The 23,030-nt window shown below is 42.6% G+C and overlaps 2 protein-coding genes across 3 annotated transcripts in view; one reads left to right on the top strand and one right to left on the bottom strand.

Annotated features, from left to right (window-relative positions):
* The window catches only part of fcho1 (FCH and mu domain containing endocytic adaptor 1), a 63,910-nt gene extending 52,302 nt beyond the window's left edge, over positions 1-11,608 (top strand). Inside the window, exons 19-26 of the mRNA XM_080728067.1 lie at positions 564-710; positions 965-1,074; positions 5,762-5,917; positions 6,126-6,258; positions 6,578-6,774; positions 7,613-7,677; positions 10,092-10,259; positions 11,500-11,608. Coding sequence (XP_080584193.1) covers positions 564-710; positions 965-1,074; positions 5,762-5,917; positions 6,126-6,258; positions 6,578-6,774; positions 7,613-7,677; positions 10,092-10,259; positions 11,500-11,528 — 1,005 coding nt within the window. The 3' untranslated portion in view covers positions 11,529-11,608. The remainder of the gene's footprint in view (positions 1-563; positions 711-964; positions 1,075-5,761; positions 5,918-6,125; positions 6,259-6,577; positions 6,775-7,612; positions 7,678-10,091; positions 10,260-11,499) is intronic.
* A 659-nt stretch (positions 11,609-12,267) lies between these two features.
* rfx2 (regulatory factor X, 2 (influences HLA class II expression)) overlaps positions 12,268-23,030 on the bottom strand; it is a 39,928-nt gene continuing 29,165 nt past the window's right edge. For both annotated transcript variants that reach the window (XM_080736295.1, XM_080736296.1), the window contains 8 exons: positions 20,151-20,263; positions 19,155-19,306; positions 18,308-18,405; positions 17,678-17,827; positions 17,379-17,587; positions 16,737-16,890; positions 15,104-15,146; positions 12,268-14,760 (listed from right to left, as the gene is read on the bottom strand). In XM_080736295.1, the coding sequence (XP_080592421.1) occupies positions 14,639-14,760; positions 15,104-15,146; positions 16,737-16,890; positions 17,379-17,587; positions 17,678-17,827; positions 18,308-18,405; positions 19,155-19,306; positions 20,151-20,263 (1,041 nt within the window). In that variant the 3' untranslated portion in view covers positions 12,268-14,638. The remainder of the gene's footprint in view (positions 14,761-15,103; positions 15,147-16,736; positions 16,891-17,378; positions 17,588-17,677; positions 17,828-18,307; positions 18,406-19,154; positions 19,307-20,150; positions 20,264-23,030) is intronic.

Genomic DNA, 23,030 nt, shown 5'->3' with positions numbered 1-23,030 from the left:
TGGGTTAATAAAGGTTTAACTAATAACCATCTATCTATCCAAATTCATCCAGATCCTAATATATACATATAATATTGGTACCATGAGGACGTGGTTATCTACAGCCTATTATGAAACGCTCAACAATGAACAGTCTGAATTGCCAAACAAATTGCCACTTCAGTTCACCTTTATTTTTAATAAATTGCCACTTAAATTCACTTTTATTTTTAATTATAATGAACTGACCCCAGCCCTCTAGTTATCCATCTAGGAAAGAGAGGCGTGCATGTATGCATACAGATTGGCTGTGAGAGAACTGGACTACTTATTGGGTGTCTGTATCTACAGTAGGAACAGTTTTTCTGACCTTGTTGAATCTTGCCCCTGACCAATCCATATTAAAAAATAAATAACATTGTTAAAAAAACACACAGACTTACTCAAACTATGCCTTAAAAAAACAACTACAAAAAATAAAAACCCTTTAGAAACTAAATTGAAAACAAAAAGCTTAAAAGGAATAATTATGAAAATGAATGAAAAATGCTCAACTGTAATAACCTTGCTGTTGTGTGTTCCAGTCCAGGTCACTGTGCTCCTCGCCTCTGCCGGAGCCCAGTCCCCCCCTCACCTCCTCCTCGTCCTCCAGCCCCAGTGACTGGGGGCCTCAGACCACCAGGGACAATGAGTGGGGGGCCCAGAACCCTGCCCCCAGCCCTGCCTCACCGGTACCCTACCAGCACCAGGAACTCCCGCAGAGACATAGTAAGTCATCTAAACTTAAATAAAATGTCAGTTATTAACTTTATTATTAAATATTACATTCACTAATACCTAGCTAGATATATTTTTCCCTTGATTCCAGGCTAAATTCTGAGTGTATGCTTAATGTCGGTTGTCACTCTCAAACCTCAGGACTTTTGTGCTTTATTAGCTGTTGACTTACATGTTACTGCAATATGCTACACTACCCACAGTGCACCTGTCGCGAGGTCCGAGCCCCATCTCCCTCAGTACCCAGGAGGCCTGGCCTGTGGCAACGGCCATAACAGAATACATCAACGCCTACTTCAAGGGTGGACAACATAACCGGTGAGCACTTTTTAACAATTTTTGTATTATTTTGGGGGTCTTTTTGGCCTTTTATTTATAGTTTTACAGTAGAGAGTAGAGACAGTCAGGAAACGGGAAGAGCGAGATGGGGAGAGGCATGCAGCAAATATCATCAGGAATTGGACCCGAACAGGCAACATTGGAGCCTAGGTGCCCGTACCGCTTGGCCAGTAGTCCGGGCCGACTTTTTAAAATTCTAACCAGTTGAACAGGGGTCTTCAACAGGGGGTCCGGGACCCATAGGGGGTCCTCAGAGTTACTGCAGGGGGTCCTTCACATCTTTGTGTGATAGAAACTTTTTTTCTCCTTTTTTATATTAACCACTTGAACCCTAATGTCCATATTCTGAGAACTTTAGCCAAAAATAGCAGATCTACAAGCTCACAACGCCTCGCGCTGTAAGGCGTTGGGAGCTTGTAGATCGGCTATTTTTGGCAAAGAAGTTTGGTGTAGAGGGGAAAAAGAGCAGACCAAGTACAGAGTGAAACGTCAAGTTTATTAGGTAATGACGGCTCAAGTGGTTAAATATCTGAGAACACAAATTGACATGAATCCAAAATACACTGATTGTGCAGTAAAACGATGAAACTATATGGAATCTATGAAAAGGTTGTGGGGGTCCCTGCTTCATCTCTCTTTCAACTAAGGGGTCCTTGGCCTGAAAACGTTGAAGACCCCTGCAGTAGAAGATACCATGGAGCATATTATGTATGCCACTCAGCTGGGCACATGAAATTGTTTTCAACGGGCTTCAATAACAAACTGTTCAGACCATAACTGCTGTTGGGTAATGTTCCTGTCTATTAATAGTTCAATGAATACAGCATAGTTGTTGTTGTTGCCAATAAAATATGAAAAAAAAAAACAGTAAAAAACGTACGTACGTGTCCATGCCATTAATCAACTGGCTTGTTGCACCTGTGTCCCTTATCTCATTGCCTGCCAATTACTGCAGCCCACGACTGGCCAGTCGTGGGCTTTCACTTTCACTTGTATATTTTTTACAACAAGGGATGTCCATAAATGTGTTTTTGTTACAACACTGGGAACGTATCGGAAATATATATTTACGTATTTTTTAGTTATTACATACCTCTGCTCTTACCTGACTTTCGCCAGATGGTGGCAGCATTGCTTATGCATTGCTTTACCATCTGGGTTCACTTGCGGAGGAGGGGTTCGGAATGTCCCTGGCCGGACCAATCAGCGGCAGCTATGGGCGGGCTCTGAGCGGCTCTGAGCCAATAGAGTCTGATTGCAGACCACGTGGAAACCCAGGAGGCGGACTCTGGGTGCAACGTCATGCAGACAGGCCAATATGAGTCGTTGGAGTTGGCACGGCCATATCCAATCACCTGCTTTAGAATTTTAAAAAATGGCCCGCCCCTTACATCGGTTGTGCTGGACCGAGTCCAGATGGTAGAAGCAGAGCGTTATGCAGGCATACGCAATGCTGCAAACCATCTGGCGAAAGTCAGGTTACCTCTGCTCTGCATTCTAAAATATCCTCGGCACTAGAAGTCTACAGTATTCGCTGTTGAGCAGTACTTTAAAGGGCAGAACCACCCATTTTCAACATTGAACTATGTGATGACATCATCACGGTGTACTTTGCAAGCCAAACCCCAAAATCAATCCTCCAGTTTTAGGCAACACAGAAGGGGGGGGGGGACTTTTTGTCTTATTTCCACTTAACAACTCAAAGGTACTGTATATTAATGACATAATTCAATGTTGAAAATGCATGGTTCTCCCCTTTAACTTTTGTTTTGAACTGAATTCTAAAACCATAAAATAATCACAACATATTTGTAGACAGACTATTTTGGCTTTTTCCTTTTTGTTTTGCCATTTCCATGACTGAATACTGAAGCTATGGCTGTTTGGGGGTCCTAACATGGAAACGTATGGGAACTTCTGTCTTAAATGACAACTCAACTTGATCTCTCTGTTTCTGTTGGTGTGAATTGAGTCCTGAATGGCTGAGATTTTGACCCATAGTGTATGCCTGATGTTGTACTCCCTCAACTCTATTGTACATGTCTGCAGTGGTGTAAAGTAACTAAAAGTACATTTACTCAAATACTGTACTTTTTGGACGTACTTTTACTTAATTATTTACAATGTTCAGTACGTGTACTCCACTACATCTCAGAGGCAAATATTGTAATTTTACTCTACTACATTTATTTGAAAACTTTAGTTACTAGTTACTTTGTAGATTTTGATTATTATTACAAAACATACATTAACCACTTCAGCCCTAATACATTTCAGCCTTTTGAAAATAGCCGATCTACAAGCTGACATTCTGCATAATGTCTGAGTACTTTTACTTTTGGTACTTCAATACATTTTGATACCAATACTTTCGTACTTTTATTCAAGTAAATTTTGAATATGGGACTTCTACTTGCATGTATGAGGGGGTCTTTAAACGAGTTCGCTTGGAAACGCTGCCGGTCTCATTTTTGATTTATTACCCAAAAAACGGCGCGTTTACACCTCGTTGTTGGTTCGTTTTTCTGCGTTTAAACGACAAGTTGACAACGCATGAATTCAAGCAAAATGTGTCATGTTCCCACTCCAGCCTAGGCCTAGCCTATACTGTGTATTTACCCTTCAACTATAAAATATATATTGTTTTTAATGAGACATGCTTTGTAGGCTATGCTCCCAAATCCATATTATTATCGTCTGTTCGCATATTCAATGAGTCCCGCAAAAGGAGGTTTTTTAGCGAGGTGAAGTGAAACACCAACAAAAGTCACCTGGAAGATGAAGGTCGGAACATTTATAGCCTATGGAGCACATTTCTGGACATTATCTACGGGGATGGGCAATATAAAGTGAGTTCTGTCTTGTCTTCTATCTGCAACACAGAAGTATAACGCATCATGCGAGGCAGCGAACGGAGTAGCCTACAGCGGCGCACCGTTTCAAATGTTTTTTATTCGAGCAAATTACAGCAGAGATAAATGCAACAATGCATGCTTTTTATGATGAGCCGTTGCAAAATAAACTAACGGAATAAATTAATGAACTGGAGAGGGAGCAGTAGGTTTAACAGTGGACTGACACACTGGACAGTTTCTGTTTATTCTGTCTGTCTGTCTGTCTGTCTGTCTGTCTGTCTGTCTGTCTGTCAGCAAGACTCAGCATATTACAATAACTCACTCATTACCTGAAGTCCGCTGCTTCTGTGATGTGATGCGGTGCATGAAGAATTAATCCAGTATTTGTTGGTGAGAAGTTGAAAAAGGGGAACGCAAAATAGTCATTAATCATTAGTTTACTTTGCTTAGAATGGAATACCAATCCATAGCCTAATGGTTTAATTTAACTTTGCGGAGAGGAGAGCTGTTACAACTCTCCCTCACGGCCGAATTCCGTTATTACACCGTTGCGAAACTGATGCGAAACCGCACTAATCCACTTCTAGAGCCGAATTCCGAAAATTCGGTTCTGGGTCAGGAAAACGCGTCTTCGTGTGTCAAAATGGCCGAATCAATAGTAAAAGCTATCGTCTTACTTCAAAATCGACCAAAATCGACCTCATGTAATGACCACCTGAGAGTCTCTGTCCTGCAGCCCTGTAAAATAAGAGACCTCCACTGGTGACGGGTTTCCATTCCGACACATCCCCATTCCCAACACCAGGTTAACATTCACCAGTGTCGGCAGGTTAGCATTTCACCAGGTTAGAATTCACCGGCGTCGGCAGGTTAGCATTTCACCAGGTTGGCATTCACCAGTGTTAGTTTTACTGATGTTAGATTTAGGTGGTCAGAATAGCAATGTGTCGGAGTGCCGATATGTAACCACCTCCACTGAGTAAGAATCTGACCTACAGTATTCCAAAAGAATGTTGTGAAGCCAGAGCAATGCATTCCGGGTAGTGCTAGTGCGCCATTCGTGTGTATCAAAACAACATCCCGGTTCCAACAATGGAACAAGGGCAGATCGCTTTTTTCGGTGGAGATAACGGAGGCGCGCCGGCAGTATATTATAAACACAATCTGATCTAGCTTTAATAACAATCATGACATAAGCTATTTATTATAATCACTAATTCACTATGAAGTGTCTTTAATTATAATTAAAGTAAAAATAGTCAAAGGACAAATTGTTCTGCCCACAACCTTATCAAACCAAAATGCCTAAACTACTGTAAATGTAGGTCTATTATAACTATGATAAGGGTACTTGTTGTAAGTCCCAATTATTAAGTAGAATACTTGACCTTATAAATATAGAATGTTTATAATGTGTTATGATTATTACTTGTGTTATATGTTATGAAACATCGTATGCAGGCATATTAAATTACCTATAACCTATACACGAGTGAGCAACGGAGCGCTCCCTACCTACGGTTCAGCCAATCACAAGCTTCCACTGCTGGAAGCGGGATGTTGTTTTGATACACGTGCGCCATTCATGAACAAACTTTTCTTTATCTAAGTGCTTATGTTCCTGTGATATTTGTATGCATCTTTTTGATGTGTGTGTGTGTGTGTGTGTGTGTGTGTGTGTGTGTGTGTGTGTGTGTGTGTGTGTGTGTGTGTGTGTGTGTGTGTGTGTGTGTGTGTGTGTGTGTGTGTGTGTGTGTGTGTGTGTGTGTGTGTGTGTGTGTGTGTGTGTGTGTGTGTTCTCCCTCCTCCAGCTGCCTGGTAAAGATCACTGGAGACCTGACCATGTCCTTCCCTGCAGGCATCACTCGTATCTTCACAGCCAACCCTAACGCTCCTGTCCTCAGCTTCCGGTTGCTTAATATTTCCAGGGTGGATCACTTCCTGCCCAATCAAAAGTTGCTTTACAGGTAAAAGGTTTATTATTATTCAGTCCGCACTCCTTGGGGTATTTTTGTTACTTTACATTTACAGTATATACCATACATGCACCCAGGCAGAATAATATATTCTATATTCTTCGTCACACGAACAAATCGTGAAAATAGCCGATCTAGAAGCTTACAACATGTTTCACCAGGTTGAAAGTGTTCAGTCCTCCACTATCTGTGTCTACAGCGATCCATCTCAAAGTGACCCAAACACCAGGGACTTCTGGTTCAACATGCAGGCTCTCCAGCTCTACCTACAGAGAGAGGCTGAACTCAACCCCCAGGCCTCCTACTATAACGTAGGCCTTCTCAAGTACCAGGTCAGCGTGCCCGTTAACAGTGTTCACATTTGACCGTGATTGTTGTCTCTGCCAGGCCGAAGGCCAGAGACTAGGTTTTCACTCCTGTCCGTGCATGTGTTTATCCATCCGTGAGTAACTAATCTCCGACACCTTTGGACCGAAACCTCGCGTTCCTGAGATATCGCATTCACAGGAATGGGACGTACTGTATGTACATACATACGCCAGACAGAGTTCCTGAAAACCTAATGACGGTATAAAAAAGGGATTTTGACAAATCTTTTGCCTTAATTTATATTCAGCCGTTCTTGCTGAAGTATAACGATTTTACCTTTAGGTGTCATCCCAGGACCCGGGCCGGGCTCCTCTCCTGCTGTCAGCTGAATGCCAGCGCAGCGGCACTGTGACCCGGGTCTCTCTGGACTACCACTGCTGCCCGGCCACAGCGCCCTCCACCCAGCTCACTGCCGTGCAGGTGCTGCTGCCCCTCGACCACACCGCCACAGACCTGCAGTGCCAGCCCCCTGCATCCTGGTGAGGGCAGCTTCCACTAAGGTTCTAATAGAGCAGTACTTCTCAAATGTATGTGGCCGCGGACCCCAATCCGAAAATGACACGAAAGGAGGAGTCAGTGTGATTAAAACTAGACCAGGTCAACCTGGTTGTGCCAGACCCCCTGTCTGTCATCATCATTTATGACATCATGCCTTTTGTAGGCATGTCATCATCATGTCATCATCATATATACCCTTTATATAGAAAACCCGGACCGACATTTGCTTATGTAGGCCTACCCATTTCATGGGTCTGGCAAAAAGAAGAAAGCTGACAATGCTGATTATTAAGAAGAAAAGGCAATAATTGGTCGATCACTAGAAGGGAGGGAGGGAGTGAGTGAGAGACGTGAGAGAAATAATGGGTTTCCATTGTGGTCCATTAGGGACAAGGGAAGATACTGTGGTGCTGCAGGCCCCACACCGCCTGCATAAAGGTGAGAAGAACGAAGGGGCATTTAAGTTCACCATCTCAGTAAGCTGTGAAAGGCCTGCTGGGGCAGGGACTGTCTGTCTGTCCGTCTGTTGGATACACTCCTCTGTTTACTCACACTACTAGGGGATGGATAGATGGCCTGTGTTTCTATACTGTACTATTCTAGGCTTCAATTATTTACCAAGTGTTCCAGACTAATGGAATGGAGGGATGCAATGAGGGTAGAGTTACTGCGAGGGACAGAGAGGCTGCTTGTGGTGGTGTGTGTGTGTGGAGGGGGGGGGGGGGGTTGCTCATGGCTCGGTAGGAAAGAGGTATAGTTCAAAAATAGAAAGGTAGGAACCGGGTGGGCCTGACTCGCCTCTTTGTTTTCTCAACCCAGGAATGCTGAGGAGAGACGTCTGCTGTGGAAACTACCCAACATCTCCCCGACTAACCACAGCAAAGGTCAGAGCTCTCTCTCTCTCTCTTACGTTTCATTTTCAGACATTATTTAACAAGGGAAGTTGACTTTAGAACACATTGTTATTAACAGAAACTGCCTGAGGGTGTAGCTGCAGGGAGCGCTAGGGAGACCTGCACGTATACACACACACACACGCACGCACGCACGCGCACACACACACACACACACACACACACCCGTACACCTGGGAGCTGCCCAATACAACTGCTAGGCTTGTACTTATTGTTAGCAATTGTTTGGGGTGTTTGTTGCCTTGCTTGAGAGCACTTTGCCAAGAGTATATTATGGGGACGGGAAAGTGTCCTTTCTACCTCTTTTTGTGGTCACATGTTCAGATACTGGATTCTGATTGGCTTAAAACAGTGGTAAATCAGTCAACAACCTTGAGTTGGCTCATGGACCCCGCCCACTGTTGTGTTGCAGTTCCCTGGAAAACTATTTCTATAACTGCACCTTTTCTGGAAGTGTGTCAATAACTGTGAATCGACATCATGACAAGTAGCCTAGGTTATGATTTCTTTTTTGTTTTGTTTGTTTGTTTTTGGCCAGTGAATGTGGCTGCAATCATTGTTGTTTATGGGACTATATGCTGTGGCGCAAGTATATGTGTATTCTGAAACAATTAATGATTGTAACTAAATAACCTTGCAAGTTACAACTGTGTTTTCTTTCATTTATATGGTAGAAGTGGTAGAAAAGCAATTTACCATTCGAGGGTCGTTGGCTGATTTACCACTGTTTCAGGGTTGTGGCACAAGGCGAATGGCTTACTTGTTTCCCTGACTTTGTGTGTCTGCTATGTCCATGTTTCTTTCACATTTTATCCCCTGTTGCTATATGATCTCCCACAGGTTCACACTTTTGAAGAACAATAACAGTGTATGAACAAGCACTGTACATGAGATGTGTGTTGATGCTCCAGTGGCGGTCCATGTCATGCTGTTTCTCTCATAAGATATATGAAGGCATATCATTATCTTGAGCATCGGTATTAGCATTTGAAAGAAGAGGCAACCGCTGTGTTGTTAACTGAAGACATTGGAGGTTCTGGCTGAAAGCTGAACCCAGAAACTGTACAGAAACGGCAACATTTCTCATCATGTTGTGTTTGAAATCCAGACATACAGTATATCGATTTAACAATGGCAAATACTTCCCAATCGGCTTTGATTTAACTTGACGAAGAATAACTCAAAGAGCAACTTATAGTTTTATAACATAAACCTGGAAAAAAGCTGTGTATGGGGTGGGGCCGGGGGTACTTGGCTGTTATGTTTGTACAGTGGCTATGTTTGTACAGTGGATCATCTGATTGAAATGTGGACACCCACAGATTTCTTTTGACTAATGATGATAACCTATTTCCTGAAGCTATGCAGTTGGAGAGCAGAGAAGAGTTATTCATAGCCTGTAGTGATAAATAGCAAGTTCTAAAGGATATCAGTCTTAAGACTGTAGTTTGAAGACCTCTGTGGTTTATGACCGAAAGACGAAACACAGAAAGGTTACCATAACTCCTCCCTGTCTCGTCTCAAATACTGTTTTCAAATACCTTTTCCCTGTTGAGATGAGATGTCAGGAACCACAACCTCACGTAAACAATGTCTTCAAGGCGAGTCAATAATTACATCAGTGGATCTGGGCGCAACAGAGGCATGTGTGTCACTGAGGCTCTTGACAGATCCACAGATGAGCCCTGGAAATTGGCTGGACTATCTATCCATTTTGTAGGGCATTGGCTCATTAAATGCTCCCTTAATCAGTAATAAATAATCAATTTAAAGAGTACAATAGCTTTTTTGTTGTATAGAAAAATAATTAATAATTAGAGTTTTCGAGAGCCCATTTCAATCAATCCGATTGCTTGGTCCGAACTACCCATTGTATCCATCAAGGTAATTCAAAATAAGGTATGGTCATCCAAGTAACTTTCGTTATCCAATAATGCCAGCCGGCAGATTCGTCGCATAGGCAAACTGCGGCCGCAAGTACGGTGGAATACATTGGAGTCAATAAGGGCCAGGTGGACCAGCTTATGAACAAAACACTATTTATGAACGTCTGAGACCTTTTTAAATACTCGGCCCAGGAAAATACTCTTGCGATACTGTTGAGCCAGAAAGGATACATGCCGCGGTTTTAATGCCCCAATAAAATTATACAGTGTGCACATAGAGGAAAGAAAGTGATTAAAAACAACCTGTGATATGTCTTTTATATTCCTTGAACGATTTTAATTGGCCCATGGAGTCATGGACTGACCCTACCTTCTATCATAGCAGCTTTGTGGACTGAACTGAGAATATACTGTATGAAGTGTTGTGTGCTGTGAATGCTAATGTTAATATTTATACATCTCTCTCTCTATGCCCGCTGGTTGTGTTAAATGTCACAGGCTCGGGGACCCTGTGTGCCAGCTGGCAGTGCCTAGAGGTGCCCCGCGGCCCTCCACCCAGCCTGGCTGTTCAGTTTGTAGGCTCTGGGGCCTCGCTGTCAGGCATGGACGTGGAGCTGGTGGGGAGCCGCTACCGCATGTCCCTCGTCAAGAAGAGATTTGCCACAGGTGAGATTGTAACACACTTCATCTTTCTGGGGCTGTACTACCATGCTAGTATAGCCCATCAAGACCTGAGGCCCATTCTACAAATGCCTTCTAAATAAGTAGTTCTCACACTTTATAGATTTTATAGAGGAAAGGAAAGTCTGTTACGATTATAAGTAGAACTGTATATGGATGTATCATAGTTAGTCAAGGTCAGTATCATTGCAGACATGATACTGACCACTCTGAGAGTGTACAAATGGAACCAAGTTCATTTGGTTCCATACCTCATAAGGTATGCTAGTAAGACGCCTCTGGCCACTGATGTACCAGTTACCCATATATGGAGATCCCTTTTATGCCCATACATGGAGATCCCTGTCTGAACCAGCCACACATATATGGGCTGTCTTCCTCCATATATGGGCATTCCCATATTAACTCATACCCTGCCAAAAAAGACGTTTCTATGATAAAAACGTCTTTAAAACGTCTTTTTCACTATGGACCTCCCTGCCAGACGTCTTCTGAACGTCTTTTTTTTTTAAATAATAATTTATTTATTTTTTGAAAAAAAATATTTTGGACCTCCAACAGTGTACTAGGCATGATCGCGATCGCGAAATTGCATGTTTAACCCCCATACCAACCCCATCTTTCAAACATGGCAGCCATGTTTGTTTACATTTGAAGAAAACATAAGGGCTCCTTTCTCCTGAATGCCTGAACGGATTTCCAAGCGGATTTTTTTGTTTGAAAGCTGTGAAAAGCATGCACATGCATAGTGCATGATCTGTGCATGAATGTGTGCACCAGCGTGCACACTATTTTTTTAACCCTTTGTTGGCGAACCGGCAATATAAGAGGTCATCCCACTTTAAATATGGCACCGACTGAGTTAAGTCCTGTTAGATATGGGCTTAATAATGATGACATCAGGGATCTCTATATATGGGCATAAAAGGGATTCGGTTAGAGTGGTTCCCATGACATCACAACATAGAACATACAATATCTTTTATGCCCATACATATCTGAACCAGCCACACAGATATGGGCCATCGCCCAAGCACATCTGCTTATCAGCAGACAAAACTGCATACTGTACTATGTTTGAAACACTGATGCAAAATGCTAGACATATTATACTGTTGTCTAAACTACTTTAGAGTATGCCTGTACTGTTCCCTTCTTTGAAGGCCATAATGTTCTTAACCTATTGTAAATTTACTATTTCTGCATTTTCTCCCCTTTTTGACAGGGAAATACATGGCAGGCTGCTCCTTGTGAGTGGTTTTCCAGACGGTCTTGAGTCCCGAATGGATTGTCTTGGCTTCACTGAGAATATATTGCACTTTTAGCCATCTGTGTTGGGACTGAACACTTACTGGACGGACACGGGAGGAAGACAGTGGGTAGGCAACAACACAGCATGATCATACCCAGACTCGACTGCCCAGGCCTTGAAGGACAACGTGCACTTAACTTCTGACGGTGTTCTGTCTGCTGTATGAGGACCAAGCCTTTTCTTGTAAGCCCTCCCACCTCCTATCATGTTCCTTCTGTGCCGTACACTCAATACTCTTCTTGGGAAGCGCAGTCCCTCTTCAGGACTGACTGTTTGGCTCATGTTCTGTGTGCCTTTGTATCAAGAGACACTGGAAAGAAAACATTTAATGTCACAAGTGAGCCGTTTTCCTGAAACGCAACACTGGTGTGTAAGAATAAGCAATCTTGAACTGAGATTCCATTGAAACCGGTATTTAATTGATGTATATATTGAAGAAATGTGTCTAGAAGAACACACAATGTGGACTGAATGGAGTTAAACTGTATGTGAACAAAGTAATATTTGCTGTCGTTCCTGAACGAAAATGTGTAAATCTGCCGTTTGTTCCAAATGGTGGTTTTGTGACGTTGACATTTCATAAATAAAGAAACGTGTTATAACCAGTGGTTTACACCAATTTATTACACATTTTGACCAGGTACAAAATACAGTTGAACTATGCAGTTTGTTACAGACCATCGTCTGCCACTTAGGCTAGCTAAAGAACAGGTTTAAAAATACGGAAAAATAAGGGTTCAGTATACTTGTAAGAAGAACCAGATCTAATTCAATAAAAAATAATCCTCAGCCAAGTCTAAACAGCATTACAAAAACGATTACAAAGTACACATAGAAATTACTTTCCCAAAGCATTTAAAGGCAAATTACTGTGACAGGCACAGGTAAAAAAAAAGAAAAAGAAAAAAAAAAGCCTTAAATAATGCAAGTTTAGGATTATCATAGCTACTACAAAATCATCTGGGGTAGTGGGTAAGTCAGGAGGGGGAAAGATCACTCAAACCAATTCCAACACCAAATCAGTTATAGTTCACATAAATAGAAAGTTTCTCCTCTTGTGATATTTCCTAAGTCACTTGGGCGCTGCATTTGCACCCACAAATATAAGTATTCATGATGAATAAATGACTGCTTTGAAAACAAGTTCATCACATAATCGGTCTAATCCATTAAATTAAACATCAAAGCATTTTCCTCCCACAATACCATGTGACAGTGAGATTATAGGCAAAGACCAAGTAGCTCCAAAGGCCACATAAGAACACACTTTTCTACATCATATAGAGAAATATATTTATATATGTATATTCATATAATTTAACAGTTTCTTGGTGTCACACATTGAGGCCTATGTCCAACCGTATGGCTATTATATATGTGTGTGTATATATAGCAAGTCATCAATGGGCATAAGCTGTAGGAGCTGAATGCACTTCCATATATCATGTAGACAGGACAAGTAGATGTGGAAAGCACGCACAGAGAAATTCCCTAAGGATAATATACTGCATTCTCATTTATTCCAGGAGGCATGAGGTCTTGGGATCTGAGCCCAGGGAGCATGTGCTGGCTCAGATGCCAACAGGAAACTATCTTTCAATAAGGGTTTTGGTTGTATTCATCTATTCTGTTGATAAATAAAAGCAGTTAGGCCAGAAATGAGACTATGGTAGACAGACTTCCAGTTAAGCAATAGGGCTTTAACACGTACCAACTATTGAGTGGCTGTTCAGTCAACCGTTCCGTTTACAGTAAAGCCTGAGTTCAACTTTGTAGTGCGTGGGTGTCGTGCACCGAAAATAACTGATCTACAAGCTCATAATGTGTTGTGCTTGCATTATGAGCTTGCAGATCGTCTCTTTTTGGCACACGACATGCAACCAAGTAAAAATCAGGCTTAAGTGGCTTACTCTCTATGCTTACTCTGCAAATAAAGATACAGCAGGGCTCGCCCAAGCACATCTACATTTCAACACATGGGTCGCCAAGTTAGGTCTAAAAAGGTTAAATGCATCTTTAACAAAAAATGCTGACCAGCAATGCAATCACAGGATTGTTACCATTTGGATGAACAGTGTGGAGTTCTATTTACATGAAAGGATCGTACAAAGTTAACAGTAACAGTGGCTACACTTTTTTTTTTACTTTCCTCATGTCTTCTGAGCTGAAAAGAGCACAGCATAGAAAATCTATTGAGGTAAACAAACGTCATCTTATCCAGCCAAGGATGATCGAATGTGAGTTTCCTGCCTTCTTGACTATGGCGAGGCTGTGAGGGTTGTCTTTATCATGAGGCCCTACTGACTTGACAGATCCACACACTGTGGCCGTGCTGGTGGGTTATACATAGACACAACAGGTCCTTTGGGTCAGTGGGTTGCATGAATGTGCGCTTGCTTTTTTTCACTGCTAGCTGCAGCAGAGGCAACAACGAAGTGCAGGCCTACACCTAATTTGTTTTCTTTAAAAAGGTGCTTTTGAATGTCTGAGGTTCTGAGACAATACATTCACTGCGGTAGAGGCACAGCTGAGGGAGATATAGACATCTGTAGTGGTGGTTAAAGAGTTAGCATTCTAAGGCACTCAGATGACACTATGGCACAGCTAGTTAACAAAACCGAAAGAAAACTGAACCAAATACAAACACCACACACCACCACTCATACAACGTTACACACCCAATGAAAGATACTGCACAAAAGTCATTATTGTTCACAGTTGCAAAACAAACAAACAAAAAGAATGTAAAGAAATCCAAACTGCATTACACCCCTGTAAGATTAAAAACCACAGACACATAAGCCTCCTTCTGGAGTGAGAATTACAGTTCTCCCCCAGCAGAGAGATCGCTTTGTTTATATACATTTTATAGCTAGGGGAGAGAGCAGGTTGGTAGGTAGGGCATGACATTGCTACGTACTTCTCTATGTACACTGCACACACACAGGCTGTTTAAGAGCTCCGAGTATGCTGGGGCTCGTTGGACCCGAGAGCTGCAGGGAGAGGAGCTGGGCTGGTTAGGCTGCTAGACCCAGCAGCTGCTGTACTGGGCTCAGATCTCCTGCAGTGAGTGGTTGATCTCGATCCTCTCTCTCTTCACGGCTGGCTCGCTGGGCCCTCGGGACCCGTCAGCGTCGCTGCCCATGTCGCTCATGTCATCAGAGAAGGATGGGTCTGGTGGTCACGCAAAGGAGAGAGGAGGGATGTGGTCAACATAGGATGCAAACACAGCTACAACTCACGTGATCTCAGTGTGAATTTCCTCCCCAAACAAAAAGGTCATGGAGTATGAATGTGGAGGCGCTACAACACTTAAAACCAATCTGGTGACGCAGGGGGGCAAACATACTGTAGAACGGGAGCAGAGACCAAGGACTGGCTTTAAAACTACAATACTGTTATATTCATCATAATTCGTTTTTTCCTAATGGAGAAAGGGCTTAAGCTTTTTATTTATTTTTATTTTCAGACCCCAGGCCATGTCAACAGGACTATATCATTATATCATATAGCTTACCTTTATCCATCAGCGATGGCATCATGGAACTAAGATCGCTGAACTATAGTTGACGACAGAACAGAGAAGAAGTGAAATTAATGATAATTCAACAGGAATGATGAAGTGAAGCAGGTAAAAGACATTTTACCATCATCAAGAAATAAATATTGTGCAGTAGAGGGAAAACCTAATTCCTGATATTATTTTTCCTTTTTATCTTGTTATTGTTATACACATTCATGTTGAAGGATAGTTCACTGCCTATAATGATGCTGTATTGTAACAATAACACCTTTACCCTTCCTAAATCTCATTCACTTCAATCATATCCTACGGATGCTTACCCCTAATTTCATATCCCAGATTGAATAAAAACAATAATTGCATTTCTAGGCCCTAGGGTAACATAAACCTTAGGTTACTGAAAATATACGGCTAGCTTAACCTTGTTTCACAATCGGTGTCCTTGATTTGACAATGAATGTTAAATTGCTCTAAGCTTATTTCACACAAGTAATTTTAACCACAGTGTTCTAGGAGATAGCCCTTCCTAAACCTGCAGCAGGGCTAAGATTGGGGAATTTCAAGTTGTAATTGTGACATTTCTGCAAGCCCAGCTGGCTAATCTCTCAAAACAGTCAGCACCACAGCCAAGGAGGAAGTGGACTAAGAAAGTGGAGGAGCCAACCCGAGCTCCTGTTTCATATAAAGGAGGTGGTACCTAACAGTACCTAACGGCTAACAGCTGTCTTAGGCCAAAGCTAAATGTAGTGTGAAAAACCCTAAAGAGGTAAGTAAAGATTTAAAATCACACCCGTGTGAAGTGGAGCTGTGTGTGTGTGTGTGTGTGTGTGTGTGTGTGTGTGTGTGTGTGTGGATCATGTGTACCGATTTTTGTGACATTTGAAGAAAATATGTAGGAAAAGGAGCAAAAAGTGTGTTTTGGAGAAAATTCAAGATGGCGGAAAATCTATCATGGCGCAAATGGGCGTGGCCTATATGGGGAGATGCGTCATGACCCAAGGAATCCAGGGAAAAAATAATTTTAATTTTCCGACCTACGGTTCAAGAGTTACAGGCCAAAACGTAAAGTGGGGTGTTATGGTGCCACCATGCGGCCAAATGACACAATTATTTTTTATTTAATCCTTGAAATCATTATGAACCTCCTCTCCAAGTCTTGAAACTCTAGCCCCTATGGTTTGCGAGAGACAAATAATTGAATGTGAGTTTTTGCAATTCCCATTATAAGTCAATGGGGAAAATTAATTCACTAATAAATTAATATCAATTAAACTATAGAACCTTTCTCTTAGAAAAGTAATAGCCCACGATTCCCGAGTAAGCCGGTCGATTTGACATATGGCGCGAGTGTGTGGTGGCAAAACTGTGGGACTAGTGGCGTGCCGAAGTTTAGGAAGTTCAGGCTACATACACACACACAGACAGACAGACAGACCCACACGGCCACGTATAGGGAGCCTGTGCTTCACACAGCTCCAAAAAAAGGATAGAAGTCGTCTGACCCCAAAATGTAGACACACTGACACACACAGTCTGACCCTCTTTAGACAGTTACACTTCTGCAGAGCCACGCTGTAATAACAGCGGTGTCCCTTTATCACTGTAAAGTTCCATCTTCCCTCCTCACCTCTCCCATGACGGCGATGGGCGTTTCCCCGGTGGCCTGGGCCACACGGTGCTCCACTAGGTAGAACATGTACTCATCATAGAGCAGTCGGATGAGGTGAAAGGAGCCGAAACTGGCCGCGCTGCGCAGGGTGAGGTCCCTGATCACCATGGAGCTAAAGGGAGGACACACAGTAGGTGACAGAAAGAGAACGGTCGTATTAGCACTGTGTGAAGTAGACAACATCCGAAACATTGTCAATGAAACATTCCAGGAGATCTGGAAGGAGATCTCTGGTCGCCAAACAAGGAATGGAGATGACCTGGACACTCCAACATGCAAAACTGAGAGATACAAGAAATCACCAATCCCATACATGTGCAGACTCTTAAATGATAATGGATTCTAGATTTGTGTTTTTAGGTTATATGGACTTTTAGATAGGCAAATGCATTTTATGATTTTATGATTTTTTATTGTAATCAGCAAAATAATTCAGTGTTTTTTAATGGCACCTGTCTTTTTTAAACATCTGTGATCATGCTGAAAGTTGAATAAACATAAACATAAAGATATGGTAATGCTTCGGTATAACTCCAGAGTTTTGCCTGTGTATAAAGACAGTGATAAAACCACATGGCTCTGGGAAAAAAAAAACCCTACCTGTAGAAAGACCATTTGAGCAGGAACTGGCGTGCGGCTTTGGGAAAACTGGGGCTTCCTTGGTGAGGCTTAAGGACCTGGGAGACCACGTCATCCAACCAGGTGGCCCACTGGTCCAGGGAGCTCTGCTGCTGCAGGGTCACCTTGAAGTCCTGCTCCAAGCGCTGGACAACGCTCTCGTCACACTGACACACCCACGATGCTTGCTCCTGTCATCATGAACAGCCATGTCAATGATCCTTGTCCTGGCACAGCATAACCACAAACACAAACGTTGCGGATGCGTCTGACAGATTTACCTGGACGTTTGCAAAGTCGACGCGGTTGAGGTCAGAGAGCATCTGGTTGATCTGGGAGGTGTTCTGAAGAACTGCACGGGCCGCCTGGGCCAGGTGGTTCAAACTGGTGTAGCGACGCAGAGTCTGGGCAAAGGCGCTGACCACTGCTGCCTACACCATGCACACGTACACAGAATACAGTGATTAAAAAATAAATACTGTATCTTTTAAAAAGAGAAATGTATATATTTTTTATTTTGTACTTTTCTTTTAATCTATTAAGACCTAGGTCAGTGGCTCTCAAACCTTTTCATGTCAAGGCCCCCCCAAAATTATATCTCAAAATATGTTTGTTTCAGGGACCCCCAGAAGCAATGATTTCAGTTTAAAAAGTTCACTTAAAAAATGTATACAAAGATTTGCAAATATCACAGTTTTTCAAAATAGCAGATTTACAACCTCATAGCTCAGCACGAAGTGACACGCTATGAGCTTGTGTATCTGCTATTTTTGAATATCCAAAGTATAAAAAGACGCAGATGCTTTCCCGGTCTTAATATAATGTGTTAAATGTCTGATCTCCATGGTTTCATAGTGAATTGAATAAACTAACAAAACAAGGCTGTACAATGTGAAGTTCTCCTCTCCTACCTTAGTGCGGACAACCTCTTGAGGGAAGTCTGTCATGGCCGTGGTCAGCCAGCCTTCTAAACTCTTGGCAAAGTTCCGGATGGCCTGGGTGAGGGTGCCTGAGAGACAACATTCAGCTTGAATTACTAGCAATAGAAGCATTGTTGATTTTGTCGACTAAAACTATGACTAAAAATGTTTGTCAACTGCGTTTTTTTCACTGACGAAAACTAAATAAAAACTAAGCTGTGATGACTAAAACTAAGACTAAATATATTGAAAATTTCGTCAACAAAATAAAAACTAGGCTAAAACATTAGGGAGGGACTAGTGGAGAAGAGAGTCATTTTATATTTGGTTGCTCTCAGGTTTTGCATGCTGAAAATAGCAGATCTACAAGCTCACAACGCGTCGCGCTGCGACGCGTTGTGAGCTTGTAGATCGGCTATTTTCAGCACGCAACCAAGTGTAAAATCAGTCATTACGATGCCATCAAGGCCTGCCAAAATACGTTTCAGTTGACTAAATCAACTGTAGATTTAGTCGACTAAAATCGTATGATATTTAGTCGACTAAAATTAGACTAAAACTAATACTTTTCAGGTGACTAAATCATGACTAAAACTAAAAGACATTTTATTCAAAAGACTATGACTAGAACTAAATCAAAATGTGTTAGTTCAGTTCAGTTATTTGTGTTAGTTTGGTATAGCTTGTATTACTAAGATTCTCACTGGTTCTGCATGGATGCACACCCATACTGTACAGTCATAGGTCTGAAATGTAGCCATTCACCCACACTGTCATTCCTGTCCTTACAGTCATGATCCACTGTATTCTATCTCAGAAAGCAGAAATACAATCTTACTGGGAACTGGGCGCAGAACGTCAGGGATGAGGATCTCCACCAGCGCTTGATAAAGGATGTGATCACAACTCCTCATCCACAGTCTGACTGGTTCATATTTACACAGAGCCACCAGGTTCTCTCTAGGAATCATGCCCTCCATGTCATCATCGCTGTACACACACACAAGTTTCAGGAAAGAAAGAAATTAGTAAGAATAGAGAAAGAAAGAAACAAGGCTGTCAAATATGCTAATATGATAAGTAATGCCAGGTGCATAGTAATAAAAAAAAGCCATGTGCATATAGGGCCTTATCTTGCGCGGCGCCTTATCCCTAATCTAATCCCTAAGCATTGTTAATACTTTGAAAAACCTTTTTTAATCGTGAAAATAGCCATTATACTGTACATCTACTATTCAAATATTTTCACAATTTTAAAATGTTTTTCAAAGTATATAAAAAAACAAAAGAAGATTAGGCATAAGACGCCACATGAGATGGGCCCATGGTGTCTTGTTATGTGCAGGTGAGACATTGCATAGTAACAGATATCAGACCTGTCAGTGTACACTGAAGTGACAGTACACAAATAAATATATACATCTCTATTATGCAAAACATAATTCTGTGTGGTGGACTATGTCAACAGTGGAACCTGGAAACACACACGCACACACAGGTCTTGTGTCACGTTATGCCACGTTGTGCAGAGTAGATTTCAACTTGTGGTAAGCAGTTGCCAAATGTGTTGTATAATTCCAGTTCACATAGCCAGTTGTGGGCACAACACTAAATCCACAGTGTGTGTTGTATAAAAACGGAAGTGATTGAGAGAGAAATTAAACCATTAATGAAAACATAATTCTGTCTGTCTTTCTCAATTCAAAGGGGCTTTATTGGCATGGGAAACATATGTTTACATAGCCAAAGCAAGTGTAAAAATCATAACTAGTAATATTTAAATAAAGTAATGTATCTCTCTGTCTTGAACTTTGGATGTTGTGTTTGCTCTGACCTGTTGGGGATGGTGGTGGCTCCGTCACTAGATGGCGCCGTTGAATACCAGAAGCTCTGCCACAGCTTCTCAATGTAGTGGAACTGGAGGTTCATCACAACATCCAGAGTAGCCTGTGGGAGAGCGGCAACAGGGGGAAGGAGGGAGGGAAGGAGACAGGAGGAGGGAGGGAAGAGCGGAGGGAAAAGAGAAGGGGGAGGGGAGGGGAGGACAAAACACACAGAGCTGAACCATGGCAACCAGACACACAACAAAGTTTCTGCAGGCAGGCTCTCTCTCTCTCCCTCACTCTTTCTTTTAGTCCCAGCCCTCCTGGTTGGACAATGAGCCAGCTAAATGCTGCCCCTTGCACATTAATCACATTTAGAAAGGCTGCGTTTAGGCTTTATCAGGAGTTTTATTTGAAGTCAATGTCACTCACTACTTTTCCCCCTACCAGTTGTCTCCATTAGACAGATTCACTTTACACTTACAGAGTTGTGTTATGACCTTTCTCTCAAAACATCTGACAAGCCAATCTAAACTACCATGTGACTTCCTGCCTTTTGAATTAAAAAGCTGGACACGTTGCACAGTTCAATACAACACACATGCAAGCACAGTAAAAATCAACCAACGGACATGAGCTCCAGACAAGCTATATTCTAGAAAGAGAAAGTGCTCAGACACCAGACAGTTAAGAGCAAAGTGAGGAGCAACAGTTATTGAGCCATTCATATGAACGGAAGAAGCGTCAGCTCTCCGCCTCTTCAGTCAGAAGTGAAACTCCAGTGTAGTGTGTTTTGTTGCTACAGTGCGTGTCGATCGACTATGATTCACACCATGCCCAGAGATTCTCCCTCTCACTGGCAGGACAAATGCTTTGCCCCTGGATCTTGTTACACAGCAGTGTAGGCTTTCCTTCAATCACATGATATGTTTTTGCTTCCTCTCTGGCCGTCGCCATGGTAACCTTGTTTACCGTTGCCCCCGGCAACAGCTCAAACACCAAACTCCAAAACAAAAAGGAGAATTCCCCAGTCCCTTCCAAACAAGCACGTTTACCTCCTGAGTTTTTGCTGCGCAGGAAAAACTGCATGTCTTGGTGAATTGTGAAATGTCTAGGAGACAACACGCACACAGCAGAAAGACAGTGAGAGGCCTGTGGCAGAGATTCCTGAACCACCCTCCTCTCTCACACACACAATGTGGTTTTCACTATGATTTATTCAATTGGTTATTGGCCCAGTGTATCATTCTACTCATAAACATGAGGATTAAATGGCAAGGAGATTATGGACCGCATCCATGTTAACTTTGGCAAAATTGGCATTAATGAATACGTGATGAACGTCTGTCTGTTTCTCTAGCTAATACACTGCCTGTTTAGTGTTAACATCACTGCAACAAAAAAGGCAGTCTTACAGACTTTTACATGACAGGCTATTACATAAAAACATGAAAGTCGAAGTATTGACTAGCATTATACCTTGTCCAACATGTTACCTTTACTTGGGCTGTAAATTTAATTGACGACAGTAAAAGCCCTTGTGTGCCAAGTTAACGGGTCGCTGTTACTCACAAATGAAAATAAAACAAGACACACACACACAAACATTAAGCTCGCCACGGACGGCACAGGGCGCTGTGAGAGTGACAGAAATGTGCTGGCAGACAAAGGCAGGCAGCCCGTGTGCCCGTCCACAGACAAGGCTGCACAAAGGCCCACGGGGAGGCTGCCACAAAGACACCAAGATGTCCACACAGCGCGCTGAAAGGTTAATTGGCATGTCTTGAAAGCCGCGCCGAGATGAAAGGACGGCTGGAACAAAAGGAGCGTGGTGTGGCTGGACAAGGGGAGGGCAGGGATAATATGATAAAGCCAGCGCTTTCACAGCTTTAATCACGGTCTCACACAACCCCCCCACCCCACTCCTGTCAGGATGGAAAGGCCCCACTTTAACTGTTCAATATACTGTAGTTTCTCTCCTCCTCATCACTAGTTTTGTTTAATCCCAGTACAAAGTGACCCTTCTGTCCACTGACCTTTATTCTGGTAAGCCATGCCCTTCCTCCCTATATCATATCATCCTACAGCTTATCACCTAAGCCAATGCTGTACTTTCTGCTGGGGGAAAAAGCCCCTTCGCAGTGCTCCCTCAGCGCTGGAAGAACCCTGACTTCTGAGTGATCCCTCAATGCTGTAAGAGTTGCTCTATTCCCCTTCCTGTCTCTCTCTCAATGTCAGGGAAACGCTGTGTAGTCTGGAATTTGTTTTCTTGCAGCTTATGTCCTTCCCAGATGCAGATTTCTACAGCAGCAGAGTCAGAGCTCAGGCCATGTTGGAGCATCCTTCCTTTGAGCAGGGTTGTCGAACTGACCCAAAGCACCCCTTTCAGACTTGAAAATGCCAGGGCCATAGAAGGGAGAGAAGTTTAGTTTATCCAAAAGTAATTCTTGGAATGCACCCCCCCCCTCATGGGTCACCATCAACATTTGACACTTTAGTCGCTACATGTAGTCCCTTTGAGGCAGTTTACTGATCATTGACATCAATCCATCATCTTCATGAAAATCGGTCCATCCGTCCTTGATGATGACCAGGACTTTTGACCTTTTCAAACAAAACAATCAATAATAGTCTACTGACCATTCCCACCAGCTTTTATAAAACTCTGCTCTTCCGATCTTAATTTTGACCATGATTTTGATCTTGAGTGTTTTTGACCCAAATCATCACCTCTTAGGGGCAGCCTACTGATTACTAGTTTCAGGAACATGTGCTCATCTGTTCTGGAGTTAAATTGGTCACAAACACACTAGGCCTGTCCTCTAAAAATCGACGAATCGACGCGTCGCTTTAAGCCCCGGGAATCGACGCCAATTGTTTGAGTCGAGGAG

This window comes from Nannobrachium achirus, assembly GCF_963921795.1.
Source record: "Nannobrachium achirus genome assembly, chromosome: 1".
Classification (NCBI taxonomy): Eukaryota; Metazoa; Chordata; class Actinopteri; order Myctophiformes; family Myctophidae; genus Nannobrachium; species Nannobrachium achirus.
The sequence above is the reverse complement of the archived record's forward strand: the minus strand, read 5'-3'. Positions and strand labels throughout refer to the sequence as shown.